Here is a 17,708-nt window from a genome sequence, read left to right on the forward strand (position 1 = left end):
ATGGATTGACCCAAATGAGGAGTCCTGGAAAGGTTTTGCGATAAATTTCAATCTGGCAAGCTTGAATTGCTAGAATTCCTTTGAATTAAAAAGAGTTTATCAAAATGTCAGAAAATGATTTTCAAATAAACTATGTTTAACCCTATTTTCAAAGTATCAAACTTGCTCAATTTGAACATTGGTACCAAAAAGCAAGGATCTTTATAAAAAATTAAAAAAATTAAAAAAAAAAAAAAAACTGACATAATAAGTTTTCCAACAACACCTCGCTTGAGCAAAACAGAGGTCAGAAAGTTAAAAACTAAAATTAAAAAAAAGAAGAAGGTGAAAATAGGCCAAAATAATGAAAACCTTCTCTTTTATGTTTGTTGGATTGAGCTCGTGATAGTTATTTCTTGGACTTAACATGACATTTCTATATCTATGTTTGTGATGCCACGCACCGTTTGGTATAGTATTTTTTTTTTTTTATGGAAAATGTCTTAATTTCAAGTTCTATCCCTACCATTTGATACTTTAGCATATTTTTCAAATATTGAGCATGGTTTGAACTGTATTTGAGTTGTATTCGGTTCTTAGTGCTTAAAAGCATAGTTATGAAAACCATACCGAAGGTTGACCTAGCTAAAGAATTGGTTCACTGGTTCATTGGTTTCGGTTTTTAGTGCTTAAAAGCATAGTTATAAAAACTGTACCGGAGGTTGACCCAGCTGAATAATTGGTTCACTAGTTTGTTGGTTCAACCAGTGGATCATTGGTTCAATTGTAGGTTAATTAATTAATTAATTAATTAATATATTTTATAGTTATAAAAAGAAACTAACATAAAATAAAAATACTCTATTTAGGTAAATTAATAAATCATAACAATAAAAATATAAAAAAACATCATATGATATAAAGCTAGAGATTAAAAATGCATCTCTACTTTTGCATGCTTACATGCTTCCATCAAGTGTTAATTTTTACATTAAGGTTTCTAAAAATGCATCTATTTTTCTATTTTTACATTAAAAATCTCATCTTAGCTTAAAAATGCATAATCTATTTTTACATTAAAAATGCATCTCTAATTTTTACCTTAAAAGTCTCATCTTAGCTTCCATTTTTGCCATCAAGTGTTAATTTTTACATTAAGGTTTCTACTTTTGCATGCTTGCATGCTTACATGCTTACATGTTCATTTTGCATGACCACCCTTGATTTATGTCCATTGATGCTTAGGTCGTTCATGACATTTTTGGACATACACATGGATTTACACATTAACCCATAGTTAATATTGTAGATCCATGGGCTCATAGCAATTGGCTTGGAATAGAGCATCATTTTTCTATATATAATTTTCAAAAATAAAAAATGATAGTTTTCACAAAGTTTATGTATTAATGGGTTTCCCCCAATAAATTTTTTTAAAGGTTTTCAAATTCAAAACTCATGAGATTTTCATCGAACCCTTCCTAGAGAAATTTTCCCAGATAAAACTCATGAGGTTTTCATCAAATCCCTTCTAAGAAACTTTTCTAAGACAAAGTTCATGAGATTTTCATTGAAAAAAAAAAAAAAACTCTGTAGACATGGGCCCCCAAAAAAGCCGAACAAAACCCCTTCCCCAACGAGAAACTTAATTTAAAATTGATTTGCTAAGAGCGTGAGGCACCTCACTTGGACTTTGCACTCTTTCAATACGCATTCCATTTTTACTTCTTAAATTAGGTTATTACGTATGTACATTCATATGTCATCTTAGAATAGATATATTTATGTCATGCATGCATGCATTCATATGACATCATATGATAGATTTTCACATTGTGGTGCATTCACATGCCATCAAAGTTTTCAAATTCGAACCGTTTAACAAACTGGAAAAGGGAGAGGTTTAAGATTTTTAAAGTCGGACCGAGGTTCAACCGAGGTCGAACCGTGATAATTTCATAATTAATTTAATAATAATAAAATACAAATAAAGGTATTAAAATGAAAACATTAACAAATTTTTACTAAAAGTATGTCTAAAAAAATTAAACAACTTTCAAATGAATTTTCACCATTTTTATAAGGTTAATAGAAAATAATAAAGCATAAACAAGAGTCAAAAAATTGTGTTTAGTAATCTTTCAAATAAAAAAATTATCTAAAATAAAATCATTTTCAACATAAATTAATAAATTGTATATTCACATGTAAAAAGTATAGTTGTTTAACCTCTAATAAAATTATCAAATAATAATAGATTGAGAGGGGTAATATAATAAATTGGAAAACTATAATCTAAATTTTAAATAAATAAAATATTTCATCCAAGAATGACACAACAAAGGAGCATAGCCTATTGGTCATTGCATCAGTACTGAGCTTCCAAGTCTCTGGTTCTATCCCTCGCGTGCGCCTATTTGGGACTTTTTATATTTAAATGGACTGAACCATAATTTCAGCTTAAAAAACTGGTTTGCTACCTGGTTCAAGGTTACCCAGGTCGGACCAGCCGGTCCGGTCCGAGTCTGAAAACTATGCATGCCATCATAGGATAGAATTATAGATGTCATGCAACATATGCGATAATAATTTCCCTAAAAACCAAATGTCAAATTTTTTAATTATCACTTAATGATGATCCTTAGGATTAAATTCAAAACAATGTATCATCCATTTAGATAGGTGTCATGGGGTGTCTAATACATTTTCCACACATAACTAAGCTTCCAAGCCCATGTCTTTTGATTGGAGACATTTTGTTATTTTATATTTTAGCTTAGGGGCCTTTAGAGTTTTTTCTTTTCTTTTTCTTAAGTTAATTTAGAAAATAAAATCAATTAGATGTAGGTGACCAATCACACTTTAGAATTTGCATTGTTAGGGTTTTAAACACCCAATGTCTCAGATTTAATAATTAATTAGATTAATTATGATCTTGATTAAAATGAATAACACACCAGACAAACATAGATCACATGAATACCAAGAATCATGACCTAGGAAAACTTATGAAATTGAGGTTTTATAGTAAAAAAATCTGAGTAGGATTTAATCTTAACAATCCTTAAGACAACATATTCATTAAATAGAATCGAAGTTTATATAATAGACTTAATTGTAAATCTACTGCTATTTCATGTAGTACTTACTAGCATGACCATACATAGCTCTGAAACCATGGACTTTTCTATTTTGGACTGTTGCACACAAACTCTCCTTTTTGTGACTTTAAGATCTCCACTCAAAGGTTTTAGATCAGCTATTGTTGTTAACTGATTTCACACAAACCTCCCTATTTGTGACTCCAAGAAATTCACTTGAAGGTTTTGACTAGCTGCTGTTGTAGATTGGATTTCTCTATGGCTTCATACAAGATCTGCACTATGGCAGCAACAACAATGTGTTGATCTTTCTCTATATACTCTAGAACTCTCACAAGTTGAATAGATGGAGGCTCAAATATGCTTTGAAAGTATCCAAGATAGTGAGATTGAGAGAAACTTGGTTATACAAACCCTAGCCACACAAACAATGACTTCTCTCTTTGAAAAACCTCTTTAGGGATGACTTTTGATGTCCTTTAAATGGCACAACAAACGGATCAAGAATTAGGCTTGAAACGAGCAAGTTGTGGGCTTTTTCATGTTTCAGATTTTGTGTTGATTGATATCGCAATCTTGATAAGTCAAACTAGGTGTGAAGCTTGCAATCAAAAATCTCAATCGGTCAAGCCAAGTGTTGAGCCAGCAATCGAACTGGCAAAAACTTTGTTTTCTTGCTCTGAACTTGATTCCTTCTTGATCTGAACTTGGGTCTTTGTCTTGGACCCAAAAACACTATAAATGGATTACATTTGATCATGGTTTGCCAACTAAATATGGACTCTACACCCATGGTTGGTGGCGACTTCTAAAAATGAACATAAGTAAAGAAGTTCATTCACAGACACCTCACCCTGGTGTTACACACGTCGCACAATTATACAACACGCCACCAAATTAAAACCTTCCAAGAGATTAGGGGGATAAGTCAACGTACGACACATTAGACCTTCCTTAAGAAGCACTTAGCCTCAAGTGCTCTAGGCTGAATTAGGTTGTATTAGGGCTGTGGTAGGATGACAAGTGCTGCTGTAAGGGCTATTGTGGTTGTCTTGTACCGTGAATATGCTGTTGTTGCAGCACACAAAAGGCTGCTTCTACTGCACAGCCAAATTACACACAAATGAAAGCACCAATGTAGATGCATCTACATTAGGACCCTTTCTTGAAAGCAAACTTGTCCTCAAGTTGCGATTGACCCTCCAATTGTCTGACCAAGATAGCTAGGTAATGAACATCTTAAGTAAAGAAATAAAAGTTGACGTGTGACCAAGCGTACGCAAGAGAGGGGTGCACTTAATCTCCAATATGGTCTTGAAGATCCAATAAAGCAAACATGAGGAAGTATCCTTTGAGTCAGGAAGACTTAAAAAAGAAAGCAATAGCATGTTTGTGAAAGGTTCCTTTGTTTGCATTGTTTTGCCTGAAATAGATTTTGATTGAACCCAATGTTTGAGGTTGAAATAAGCTCACTTTTAAAGACAACAGTCAACATTGAAATATAAAACAATGCATTGAAGTCTAAGCTATAAATTTTTTATGAAAGTTATGCAGCGCATGTCATTTGATGAAGTGTACTCAGTATTTACTGCACTTTAGCTTCTGGTCACCAAAGATACCACTTCTGAGAAATGGCTTACAATTACTTACAGAAGTTAATGTACAATGGAAGAAAAGAATAAGATGATTATAATAATAAGAATATATTTGATCTTTAGAACTTGAGATTCAGAAGGAAAGGCATTTTGTCTGAGAAGGGTGGATCGGAGTATTTTCCAGTGAGTATTTGTGATGAGACATACTGATTTGCAGCCTCAGTGTAATGAATTCCATCCCAACTGACATACTCAGTACTGTCAGGGCACCCTTTGGCAGTGACTGAGGTCCCGTTCAAGATCTTTGTTTGCCCACAGGAAACGCGACTGTCATAGTTCAATGGTGGACCTCCAAACCCACAGCAGGCCATAATAGGTTGTTCAAATCCTGCAATCAATATCACCAAAATTTCAAGAATGTAACATGATTATAACATAAAGAAATATAATCTCTGAGGCTTGATATCAAGCCACCTTAATTATTTCATTACATTCAGAATTATTTTAAATGATTCTCAATGGCTTAGGGGCACTAGGGAGGACAACTACAATATTTCGTCAGACATTTTTATAAGAAAGGAAGATTGGAAAGTGGTGTATTGCCCATGACCAAAAACAAGACTAATGAAGAGGATGAGTATTTCTCAAGTGTTGTGTGAAGTGGGGCAGATTTTCAAATTAAAAGGCAAGATTTTAAAGATGGATACAGGCCAATCATGCTGAATGGTACAAACAAGTAGGTACTCAAGTCTCAGTATGACCAACACATAAGTGTATCTGAAGTATAGATTTTACAATGGAAGAATTAGAAGACAAGAAAATATAAAATAAAGAATAACTCTTTCCTAAATTAAAGCTAGTTGGTTGAGCTGGTGAGGAGCTCCATCGCCCAAGTACAAGGTTCTACATGGTGAGGGGGAAAGCAAAGAAAAAGATTAAATTACAATGCATTTTTATGATTAGGGTATATAACAAAAGACCTCCCTTTGGTAAAGGCCATCATCAGTTTAACCCTCTTAACTTTTTGAATGTTATACTTTACCTCGCTATACCTTTTACTAAATTGCAGCCTCATGTTCTTCATCCAAATTGACAAAAAAAATGACAGAAACACTCATTTCTTTGTGTTATAGGTCTTTGGAAGGGATGTGGTATCTTTGTCATTTAATTATCATTTTCCATCAATTTGGATAAAAACATTAGGCTTCATTTGAGTCCAAGGTACAAAGGGGTAAAAGGTAACATTAAAAAGTTTTGGGGGACAAACTGATAACGGCCCTAACTACAGGTAGGCATTTTCTCATGTACCATTATGATAATTAACTGAATTATTATTTTTTACAATGCCAATTGAATGAAATATTATTATTTACAGACATTAAGAGAATGTTCTGTTCTTTTAAACTTAAAATTAGTGTATAATACTAAAGTCAAAACAAGAGGCAAAGTCATTCAAAGTACCCAGACATACTAACCATATCGGGAGTAGTTTGCGACGAGGTTGTATTTAATAGTAAAGATATCCACGTATGTAACATTTGCATCCGAGAATTGGCCCTGCAATTTTCTACAAAGAGCATGAAGCTGCAGATTGAAGAGTTTAGAAGCTTGATTATGTTGACTGACACATCCTAACTCATCAAGCTGTGATGGGTCCGTTCCAAATTTGGCTACATTTTGAGGCAAGCATCCAAGAGGACCCGTGTTGTGTATCCAAAAATTCCTAGCACCTTGATCATACAGTTTCTGAAAAAGAATCCAATTAATCAAGTATAGGGTGAGAATTCAATGCTCCACTGATTGCAGTTTATGTTTCGCGTCAGTAATTTAAGATAATTGCCAATAAGCTTACCTGTATTCCTGTCTCAAACTCAACCAAAATTGCTGGAATTGAAGCAAGTATTTGATCCAATGATTTGGAATAAAATGCACCAGCAAGATCATTCTGGCCTATATCAAACATGTAAAGCCCCTTCTCAAAATAATCTTCCTCTGGGAGGTACTTGACAAGTTTCTTACCTGCACAGAATAAAGAAACTTGTTAGTCTGAAAATATTCATTATGTTTCTTTCCTTGTACCAGTATGTTTTGCCACTGCAAGTTTCAAAATTAAAAGCCTAGACATTGATGAACCATGAAAATACCTTTAGGTAGCAATTCAAGAACCCGGGCTTTGAATCGGAGAAATTGAGCCACCTGAACACCAAATGAGAATGGACTGACAGATGTTGGAGTTGCTGGACGTATAGTTGACCCTGCAGCTGCAAAGTTACACCCTTTTCGGAAACTTGGCAAGCCAACTGAATCCAAATAGGCATTTAGGAATGGCAGGTCCATTTCTTCCACTGCAAAATTATAATCAAATAATTAAGCAAAAGGTTAAGAAACTTAAAATTCACTCAATGTTCAATGAGAAAATAAACTTGAGAACAGAGGAAAACAGGGGAGAAACAGAGTTGGGAAAACTATATCAGAACACAGATATCATGGAACAGAAATTACAGAGAAAATCAATGATGAGACGGCCATCACAGTATCTCCCAGATGGCTTTTGGAAGTAACTCTGTCCATTAGGATTGACAAGGCTCTCAATCCCGGAGGCAATAAGCTCGCCGGTGTCAGAGTTTGAGTCACCAAAATTGAAAACCGCAGGGAAGTGGAAGTGAATGGATTTGGCATGAGGTAAGAAAATGGAGATTATGGTGAGGATATGGAGAATGCAGATCTTGCTAGCCATGGCTGCTGCAAGACAAGAGTGTGTTGGCTAGGCTTGTTGCTTTCATTTGTATGTTTTAAACTACCATAGCTTACAATTGAAGTTTGTTTGGTGAGTTGTGCACTGGAAATTAATTATGGAAAGCCAATAGGGCCCAAGGCCAAGGGGACCCACATAGATAAATGCAATTGCATATTTATTCCTGTCTCACGCCAACCTGAGGGGATAGCATGGGTTATGGTTATGGCCCTTATGGGCAACACACAATTACATCTTTACACATAGTAAATATATATATTTTTAAAAATATTTTTGTGTAAGTGCACGCCCATAGGATCAATTTTGAAACCAACCATTTCACCCTTCCTCTTGATTTTTATAAGGGAAAGAAAGAATTGACAAGGGTTTATCAACATCTTATCTTGTTATTTATAACCTCATTCATCTCTTAATCTTTGCTTTTACGAAGGGAAGAAGTGAGACATGAGTTAGAGTTTATTAAAATCTTTTCTTTTTAAAAAAAAGTTTTTTTTTTGGATAAACTATTAACATCTTTTCTTGTTGTTTGTAACCTTTTCCATCTTAATAATACATATAAATTATTTTAATAAAATACATTTTCTTCTTTTTTTTCTGCTTAAATAAAACAATACCACAGTTGATAATAAAAATAATAATAAAAGTAAAAGTTAGCTGAAATAGTACAATAAAATTCATGAATAGTATTAAAAAATATAGTGACAATCATATATAGTAGTAAAAATATACTTTTTTTTATTTTATTTGAGAAACATACACACACATATATATATATATATATAGGGGAAGGGAATCAGATAAAGTAAAAATAAACTAAATAGTAAAATAAGTTGACAAAAATAATATTTGTCAAACGAATACTCAATAATAAAGTTGATATGAATTTTTTTGGGGGTTATTGACAAAGGGGATGATTTTTAATAGAAATCTAACCTTTAAAAGGAAAGATATTAAACAAAAAAATTAGAAAAGTAAGAGTTTCTATTTTTAGAAAGTAAGAACTTATATTAGAGAACTGTTTTTTTAAAACTAAAAGAGTAATAAGACATTTAAATCAAGATTTGCTGTGGGAATATGGATTATAGATACAGATACTGGTGGGTATTGAGATTCTTCTTTTTGAGAAGAATTGGAAATATAACTTATAAGTTTAAAAAAAAAAAAAGCTGTGGAACCAAAAAGAAAAAGTAAAAGTGCATATAAAATTTTGAAGTAATTGGTGAGGAAATTACTGAGGAAGTCTATGATGAGACGACCGTCACAAAATCTCCCTGTTGAAGTCTTGAAGTAGTGTTGTCCATTTGGTGGGTCAAGGAAGAAGCCAAGCCCCACGGTAAGCTCACCTGTGTCGGAATTTGAGTCCCCAAAGTTGAAAACCGCAGGATAATTGAAGTCAATAGAAATTGCAAGAGGTAGAAACATTGAAAATAAGGTGAGGATTGGTAGAATAGTGTTTTTCGTAGCCATGGATGGTTTGTAGTGCTATGCTATGTACCAACCACCAAATACGAATGGCTTAAAAGTACTTGAGATGATGAGAGAAGATTGAGTTGTTTCTATAACTTTTTATACAGACTGAATATTTTGCTTTAAATTCCTTGCAAAAGAAAGGATTTGCTTTACATTATAGAAAAGCAATACGAGGGCCAAAAGCAACAGGTTTTCTTTTTGTCCAATCATCAGTGTATCCCTTTAGCATATTGGATTAAAAGCCTTTACGTAGGACCAATAGGGTACGGAGTCTAGCGTTTTGAGCTCACGGGAAATTTGGAAGATTTGAAAATTCTAAAAAGGGAATTCTAAAAGTAAAACACTTTTTGAGTTTCAATTAAAAACCCTCTTTCTGAGCATTACTTTTCCAAGAAAGGGGAAGATTTTTCCTTTCACGGACAGCATACTTTTCTCTTGGATTTACTCTATTTGAGTTCCATGTGCCAACTGAAAGACTGAAACCCACATGTCAAGAAAGACAAAGTGCTTGAGTGGCATTAAATTAGTAACATTGTCATCTTTCCTAGTGCATGATTTCTGATAAAAGACAAACTCCAATTAATTTATTATCTTTTCAAAAGACCGAAAGAAAAATCCTTTTAAATAGAGCATTTACATCAGCTCGTTCATAATTTGTCTATTTTACACTACAAAACTTACTTTTTCTATTTTACACCTTCACTTTTACAAAACACCCATATTAGTTTATCTATTCTACACATTTATTTAATAAAATATTCATTCTTTTACATTTTTTTATTATTTCTTTTCCTCCCACTGCGTCTTCTCCGATGAGCTCACTGCGTCTTCTCCGGCGATCGTCTTCTCCGTCGAGCCTCACTGTGTTTTCTCCGTCGAGCCTCACTGCGTCTTCTCCAGCGAGCGTCTTCTTCGTCGAGCGAGCGTCTTCTCCGTCGAGCCTCACCGCGTCTTCTTCGTCGAGCCCCACCGCGTCTTCTCCGGCAAGCGTCTTCTCCGTCTCCCTCACTGTGTCTCCCTCACTGCGTCTTCTCCGTTGAGCTCACTCCGTCGAGCCTCACCCACACCCAAACCCATTCATCGCCCACCCAATCGGAGCAAGATCGACGCCTCGCAGCACCACCACCTCCTCGCGATGGTCGTCCAGCGACTCGGCTTGCTCGATCTTGTTCTTATCGGCGGCGATCGGCGGCTAGAGGAAGAAAAATGGATGAGATGAGAGAAAGAGAGTTGTGCTGTGTCTGAGAGAGAGAGAGAGAGAGAGAGAGAGAGAGAGAGAGAGAGAGAGGGAGGGAGGTGAGAGTCAGTAGGAGGAGAGAGAAAGAATTATAAAAAAATCATATACACATGCTACAGTACCCGTGTAAATTTACACGATACTGTAGCAATTTGAAGGAGCATGTAAAATATAGATGGGTATGCATGAGCTGATGTAGGCTGTTTTTGATCAAAAATGTGTAAATTTGAGCATTTCTTTTATTATACACACTTATACACCAATTGATGCAATTGCTCTAACTTGTTTTCCAAACCCCATCTCATTCTATTTTCTATTACTTTAAGGCTCATTAATCTTGTAGAAAGTTGGGGACCTCTTGGTGCTTAATATAATACCATCAGACACAGTGACAAAGCCTTACCTCTCAATGTTTAAACCAGACGCTTTTTCTCTAAAAAAGAAAGGTTGCAATTTGTGATTTTTGGAGCAGAACCATAGGAGAGGCAGAGTTAAGAATTTGAACAACTAGGCCCATCTTAGCCAATAAGTCTAGGACCAAAAGTTTTCGCAATTTTTTTTCCATAAACTATTGATGAGTTATGATGAGAGCATAACAAAAATGGTGTCAATGGTGCACCGATGTGAAAGTGGATATTGCTCCAATCATAACTTTGCTAGTCAGACCATGCAAAGTTAATTCAGCCGAGGGTTTGGATTTGCTAATTAAGCATTGCAGAGTGAACATGGCAAGCAAGAAAACAAAAAATTCAAACAAATTTTGGTAGAAGATGATTATCATGCTTATGCAGTTCAATATTATAGAGTATCGGTACGCTAAGCACTCAAATAACCTAACATTTCACATATAATATTAACAAATTGGTTTCTTAAACAACTAGCAAATTGGTCTAGACATTCATATGGATGCTTAAAAAAATCCTAGTCACTTAAACAAAGCAAAGCGTCTGGTTTAAACATTTTAGATTGCTATCTATTATTGGAGATGTGATTGTCATAATTTGTATTTGATGATTGTTAACTAGGACAGTCAGAATTATGAGATCATCAAGCAGGCCACCCGGCATAGGCAAAATATCTATTCATATATCATAAGGTATGAAGAATTAGAGTCCCATCAGGCAACCATGCTCAGTGATTCTATTCCTTGCAACTGATAGCATAAAATCCAACATATGCCCCGTGTATTAGGGAATTTTGGGTGGATATGTGCATACTTTTTACATAGTACCTGTGATTTTTTTTTTTCAATTTTTTGTTTCTGTACTGGCACTGCCTATATTTCCTAACTTTAAGAGAATACAGCAGATCAGATGGTCAAAGTCATCTGGTCATGCCAATAGCAGTAGAATTTATGAATTCTGCTATGCACTTCCTGTAAATGTTTATACTTTGTGTGTGAGACAGCTCCATGAAATGCCAATTAAGTCTTCATTTCAACCACCTGACAGAAGAGACTGACCCCATCCATTTAAAAAACTGAAAGCACTTAAAATCTTATGCAGAACGTTTGAACTTTTGCAACTCTCTTTGCAGAGCGCATCAAGCCTTTCAGCAGCTACTATTCTGGCTTTGAGAGCATAGTTTTCCATCTTAAGCTGTAACAGTATAAAATCCCAAAACTTATATGAGAACCAAAACATTGATATATACTTTTAGATTTTTCACATTCACAATATCTGAAAACTCTCTTAATAAAAAGTAAAAGGATAGTCTTGGAGACTGCTTGAAGAAGTTGACCACGAACTGACTTGCATTTTGATATAGGAAGAGAAGTTTGACACTAATATTTATTCCCACCTTGAACTTTTGTAGCTTTTTAGATTTTTTATCTTTGCTTTCTTTATTGAGATGGCATCAAATAGGGAACCAGAAGTCATCAAATGGTGCTTGTAACCCATTACTTCAGAAATTTCAGAATGTTTAACTTACCTCCTCAACAGTAGACACAAGCTCTTCCACAGCTTGTTGTAATGACGAAATGGTCCGCAAAGTAACATCTTCATAACTTGATTCCAGCTCTTCAACTGAATATGGATCAAATAAAATTCCCTCAAGTATGAACAACTCTTCAAGTAATTTCACATCTTCAATATCCAAACTCGCCTTCAACTATATGAATGGAAGTTGTGTTAAAAATTGCGGGTTATATAAAGACTTTCAAAATCAACTATTGCAGGTCATACAAAGAGTTCCATAATATAATTCTGACCATATTTAGAATTCTCTTGCATGATTTATCTTTATCAGGACAGAGAGCTTCATGCTTCTTGGCATATTTATCCTCATTACAGCTAACACGTGGTGATGCCTTAATATGCTTTGCCCTGCTCCAATGGAAATTTCCAGAAACGGAAGGAAGATCATAAAATTAAAGCAAAATATGCCTATAACCAGAACCCAAAGCTTTGAGTTCCTGTTAATGCTCATGAAAAATTACATTTATTTGGAATGATTTGTATTGTGTGAATTTCAAAAGGTAGGTGAATTATGTAAAAAAATATTCATCACTTTAAAGGAGGCAGAGCCTTAACTTATTGCAATAAAAAGATCAGGAAAAATTCTTTTTGCTACTAGGTAAATTTTAGGAATTAAAATAGTAGTAGCCTTATTTGTACTCTTTTTCCTGTTTTGGCCTCAACACTAAAGGGAATTTGAACTAGTACCTTGCACCAAAACGTAGGGTTGACAGGCTTTCTGATGCATTAAAAACACTCGGGGAGCAACAACACAATAAAGCAGTTCTAGAGTTCCCACCCTGTAAGATGAGAAGCAGAAGATCAGATCTTAATTACAAATTGATACTGGTATGACAAGGACAGAAGGAAGAGAACCCAACAAGTGCATCTTGTAGAATCCGAGTAAGCTTGGAATCACGATAAGGGATGTGGTTTGCTCTGCCTGAGCCACATGTCAAAGCATTTATAACATTCCCAAGAGATGAGAGGGACTTGTTGATCATTTTTGCTTCTTCAAGAGCCCTCCCTTCAGCTCCAGTTTTCTCCACCTTCTCTGACCCTGCCAAGTCCACAAGGACTAGTTTTCCAGTTTTCATCCTGTCCACATTTTTAAAATGTTTAAATTTTAATTCACTATAAATCTTGTTACTGATACAAGAAATACTACCTCTTATCTCCAGTCAATTCTTGTTGGACTGTGAAAATGTAAATGCAATGACTTCTACTACTGGCCATGTTCATTTCTACCTGTGTTAAGGTTTGAAACCAAGATTTAGTCATGAAAAGCTGACAATGCTTCCACCCAGAGAACAGTTTACTGGTATATTGCATAATTAAGAAATACAAAGAATTGAAAATTTAATAAATAAAGAAAGAAAAGCAAGACAGGATACGGGTCTCTCCAACTGCTCTGTTAGCTACCCCAGCCTGTGCATTACTAAAGTCAGCATTAGAAGTTAAAATACATACAATAAAACTGACATGAACTTCTCAAGCAGTTCTTGACTTACTGAAAGGCTTTGTAATGCTTCTGCAGGATCTATTATAGACATCTGGAAAAGGAAGGCTCTCAAAATTGAGGAAACCATAACATAAGGAAAATTTTAACATTAAAAGACATATAAAATGGATCCAATTTGATACAGCATTTTGTTATCATAAGATACTAATCTGTTGAAACATAATGGTTTTGAATATTTAGCATAAATAAAAGTTTAAAGAGAATCAAGATGGTTCTGACCAAATTATCTTTCCCCAGACTATGGAAATCTTGAACAACAGATGCCTAAGTACTTTCATGTGTTTGTATATATGTGTGAGTGTGTGTGCTGACACGTGCATATCTTGTTACAAAAAAAGCCTGTGAAATTGGTGCTTTAGTGCTTAAGTTTATTGAGAATTTGAATCCTGCTCTGTGGCATGCTGCGGCACATTAAGATAATTAACATTAACATGACCAATATAGATAAAACTGCATACTTTATGTTAACAAAAATAAGATCATGCATAGAAAGATTTTACAAAAAGAAAATAGGCCTCACCTCTGTGGCTCCAGACAACAATATCCCTTGTATTTTGCTCTCCTTTATCTGTATATTATCCTTGGATAAATCAAAAAGGTCCCTGAGAAGGGAGAGTTCGGTTAAGCTATAATGAGTAGGAAAAGATCAGTCACATTCAAAACTGAAGCAATAGTATTAGAACTTCCTAGAATTTAATCTGGAAAACACAGTTATAATCAAGACTGAGGTGTTCACAGGTAAGGGAATCAACCATCAGAGTTAGAAGAATCATGGATCTGAGAATAAATGCTGCATTCGGATGACAAGTACCTTATTTTTTCCATGTAGATTTCAACCTAGAAGAATAAAAAAATATTAAAAAATTTAAATTAGGTGATTAATAGAAATATTATAGCCAATGCTGGTCCTTAGTGCAAGATAAAGGAACATAAGTGTGCCTCAATACCATTGACAACTTGATCGAGTACTTTGCCATTTTATCAGGTTTGATATGCTCAAAAATTCCATCTACTACTCTTGGAAGTATCCCTTTCTTCTGCTCATCACATTCTAGAATGCCAGGCCCCTGATCAAAAAATGGCTTCATGTATGAACAGAATTTAATGTCTATGAGTCATTTCTGGGATATACTTGTGATTGATTGCTTACCTCTATGCTATATGTCTTTCCAGCTCCAGTCTGTCACCAATGGAATGAGGAGAGTCAATCAATTAGAATATTAGACAAATGATCAGTAACTTAAGTTGCAAATCAAATGAAGAAACTATGTCAACAAAAAGTGTCATTCTATGTGCTGTGTTATAACCTATGGACGTACAGAGGAGGAACACTAAAGTTTTACCTCCATGATAAAATATTTAACCTTTACAATTCTAGGAAAATTTGCTTGAAGCAGTGAATATCATCTTTATTTAGCTGCTCAGTTCACCAGATGGAACAGAAAATGAAAGTTTTACAGTGACAGTGGGAAAATGTTTTATCTTTCTAATTAGTTCCCATAACAGAAATGTATGAAATTACAAATATATAATAGAACATTATCAAGAAAACACCATCAAATTATTAATCAAACATACACAATTTATCTTAAAATCAATATTCAAACACTTTTTGAGAGAACTTGTGGTCTCAATTCTAAACAAAATAATTTAGTACTGCATGTGGTTTCACACCTCATAAAGCAAGCATTTCCTATCTTCTCAGCCCATCAATCAAAAAACCTTATCTACTTTTATGCCATGAATATACAAAGTCCATATGATTGTGTACATAATACAGGGAGGATTAACCCACAGCAGCAACTGCATCGAGTACTATCACTCTTTAACTAACTACATCTTACCTGTCCATAAGTAATAATCGTCCCGTTGATTCCATTAACAGCATCTGTTTCAAATTAAGCCCAACACACATACAAATAAAAGCACAGATTAGAAGAACAATTCAAAATTTAAACTAGAGAGCCAAACTATATTTCAATTCCCAATTGGTTAAACCCTTCCCTTAATTTAATGATGATTGTAGATTAAGTACAATTAATGACTACGACCATAACGTTTCTGAGTTATATGATTCAAAATACTTATTTGTATTCGTAATGTAACAAAGTTTCTGAATTATATTTATACCTCGAACAATAGGCAGAACTAGAAACTCATAAACCTCAGCTTGGTCCGATTTCTCACAGAACACCCTATCAAAGCTAAACATAATATCTTCTTCCTTCTCATCCTACACAATCAAATTCAAATCTCACTAAAAACAATCACAGATTCAATGCAAATCAAATTCAACCACGCGTTGCTCTTCAATTTCTATACCAAATTTAATATGTGTAACAACACGACATTCAAGCAAAAAGGTTCACCTTCAAAATGAAAGTCTCGGTGTCTATGCATCTGATACAAACACCGTCGCCGTGATCTCTTCGCTCTTTCGAGCTTAACGGCCTGAATCGAGCACATACTGTGATATTTGACATAATTTTCTTCAAGCTCAAAGCCTCAATTTGCTATCAAAGTTTGATCTGCAACATCAATTTCTAAAGAATGAGAAATTATAGACTAACTCAGATCTACATTTAGACATAAAAGCAATAACGCAATTAGTTGAGAAACAAAAAGAATGAAAACAATATATTAGCCACTGTTTGTTTCCCGAGAAAACTATGGAAATTCATTACTATATTTCTCAGAGTCATTGGTTTCTTTCATTTTTCCTGCATTTTCTTAGTAACCAAACACTGTGTAAAGACGAAAACTAACACAATATCTCAAGAAATAATTACAGAGTGAACTAGGAGATATGAGTTTGGTTGCTAAGAAAACGAAGGAAGAAGAAAGAGAAAATTATAACATGCTTTCGAGCAGTTTGATTTGCTTCAAAACGAAGACAAATCTCGTCCGTACTAATCTCCGCCTGGCGTCTTTGGCTCAGCTGAGTGTATAATAATAAGTGAAAAATCTAAAAGGAAAAAGTTCATCAGATTGATTTCCCTTCTTTTCCTACGTTTTCTCGGCAACCAAACAACACTGAGAGAGAGAGAGAGAGAGTACTTTGGGATTTGCTCTAATTAACGAGATTTGAAGTGGCGGGAACCAGAAATTGAAGTGGGACTTATATATACACATAGATTTTTAAAAAGAGAGTGAGATGAGTACATCAGAGATTGGAAAGATGGACGGTTGCGATCGTACAACACTAACGATCTACCATTGTGGATTTTTTTAAGTACGGTGACTGACCAAAAGAAATTCTCCCTTTATTACTATTAATAATTTTTTTATTATTATAAATTCTTTTATTCAGAAAGTTTCACCCTATGCCAATTTATGCTATCCGCTCTTGATGATAAATTTTTATCATCAAATCAAGATATCAATCAGTTTTTGGTGTAGGCGAGAATTGAAGCTTAGATCTCTTATACAACCATCAGAGACTTTACCAGCTAAGCTAACTAGAACCCACTTATTATTATCAATTCGATAATTACATTTGGGCAATTTGAACCTTATTAATAATTGTAGATAATATATACTATATATAAGAGCACTAGTTAATTAAACACTGGTTTGTATTGAAATTGTGAGTTTCAAAAACAATTTCAGTTAAATTCATGTTTTCAACACACAGTTTCATAATTTAAAATTTATAATTGAAATCATATTTTGAACATACAAGTTATAAATGAGGCGTGTTATGTGTCTGAACTTCATGGTGAAGAGTATTGTTTAAAATAAAAATGATAAATATAATATTTTAATAAATGATAAATATAATGATATTAATGGATTCATATAAAATATAGACAAAAATGCAAAATTGATCCTTTAAGTTTCACCTTTTGTCATTTCAGTTATCTAACTTTAGTTTCGGTCAATTTAGTCCTTCAAGTTTCAAAAGTATTTCAATCCAGGCTTTCCACTGACTTCTGTTAATGCTCTTAACCTCTACCGTTAAGTGCTTCTTCTTTTTCTTTTTCTTTTTTTCAGCTTTTTATATTAAAAAATGCAAAAACTAATTTAGAAAAAATAAAAAAAAAAGAAGATGAAACTGGGCTCAGTGAACAACTTTGTTCCACAGCCACTCT

The 17,708-nt window shown here is 34.1% G+C and overlaps 2 protein-coding genes across 3 annotated transcripts; both read right to left on the reverse strand.

Moving 5' to 3' along the window:
• Positions 1–4,643: 4,643 nt before the first annotated feature.
• On the reverse strand, positions 4,644–9,004 carry LOC142627145 (GDSL esterase/lipase At1g54790-like). 2 transcript variants are annotated; one of them, XM_075800947.1, is made up of 5 exons: positions 8,663–9,004; positions 6,820–7,020; positions 6,528–6,694; positions 6,151–6,421; positions 4,644–5,063 (listed from the first exon to the last, which is right to left on the reverse strand). In XM_075800947.1, the coding sequence occupies exons 1-5, from the start codon at positions 8,895–8,897 to the stop codon at positions 4,795–4,797; spliced, it is 1,143 nt and encodes a 380-aa protein (XP_075657062.1). In that variant the 5' UTR covers positions 8,898–9,004; the 3' UTR covers positions 4,644–4,794. The 2 variants fall into 2 exon arrangements, with proteins under 2 accessions (XP_075657062.1, XP_075657061.1); XM_075800946.1 differs by lacking the exon at positions 8,663–9,004 and adding an exon at positions 7,178–7,492.
• A 2,268-nt stretch (positions 9,005–11,272) lies between these two features.
• LOC142629856 (kinesin-like protein KIN-1) lies at positions 11,273–16,733 on the reverse strand. Its single transcript, XM_075803902.1, has 16 exons — positions 16,675–16,733; positions 15,987–16,145; positions 15,748–15,850; positions 15,462–15,505; positions 14,768–14,797; positions 14,565–14,684; positions 14,429–14,454; positions 14,138–14,219; positions 13,607–13,648; positions 13,490–13,523; positions 13,264–13,339; positions 12,977–13,193; positions 12,804–12,895; positions 12,350–12,464; positions 12,070–12,249; positions 11,273–11,735 (listed from the first exon to the last, which is right to left on the reverse strand). Exons 2-16 carry the CDS (start codon positions 16,098–16,100, stop codon positions 11,574–11,576), a joined length of 1,437 nt encoding a protein of 478 aa, XP_075660017.1. The 5' UTR covers positions 16,101–16,145; positions 16,675–16,733; the 3' UTR covers positions 11,273–11,573.
• Positions 16,734–17,708: the final 975 nt, after the last annotated feature.

This window comes from Castanea sativa, chromosome 3 (genome assembly GCF_040712315.1).
Source record: "Castanea sativa cultivar Marrone di Chiusa Pesio chromosome 3, ASM4071231v1".
NCBI classification, from domain to species: Eukaryota; Viridiplantae; Streptophyta; class Magnoliopsida; order Fagales; family Fagaceae; genus Castanea; species Castanea sativa.

What these genes read in the sequence shown, in the direction of transcription:
- LOC142629856 (XM_075803902.1), bottom strand. Translation starts at nt 16,100, where the DNA reads ATGTCAAATATCACAGTATGTGCTCGATTCAGGCCGTTAAGCTCGAAA. An exon ending in CGATTATTACTTATGGACAG is followed by an intron (nt 14,798 to 15,461) that starts GTAAGATGTAGT and finishes CATTGGTGACAG; the next exon opens with ACTGGAGCTGGAAAGACATA. An exon ending in ACCCTACGTTTTGGTGCAAG is followed by an intron (nt 12,465 to 12,803) that starts GTACTAGTTCAA and finishes CCATTGGAGCAG; the next exon opens with GGCAAAGCATATTAAGGCAT.
- LOC142627145 (XM_075800947.1), bottom strand. Translation starts at nt 8,897, where the DNA reads ATGGCTACGAAAAACACTATTCTACCAATCCTCACCTTATTTTCAATG. An exon ending in AGTTTGAGACAGGAATACAG is followed by an intron (nt 6,422 to 6,527) that starts GTAAGCTTATTG and finishes ATTCTTTTTCAG; the next exon opens with AAACTGTATGATCAAGGTGC. An exon ending in CGCAAACTACTCCCGATATG is followed by an intron (nt 5,064 to 6,150) that starts GTTAGTATGTCT and finishes TATTGATTGCAG; the next exon opens with GATTTGAACAACCTATTATG.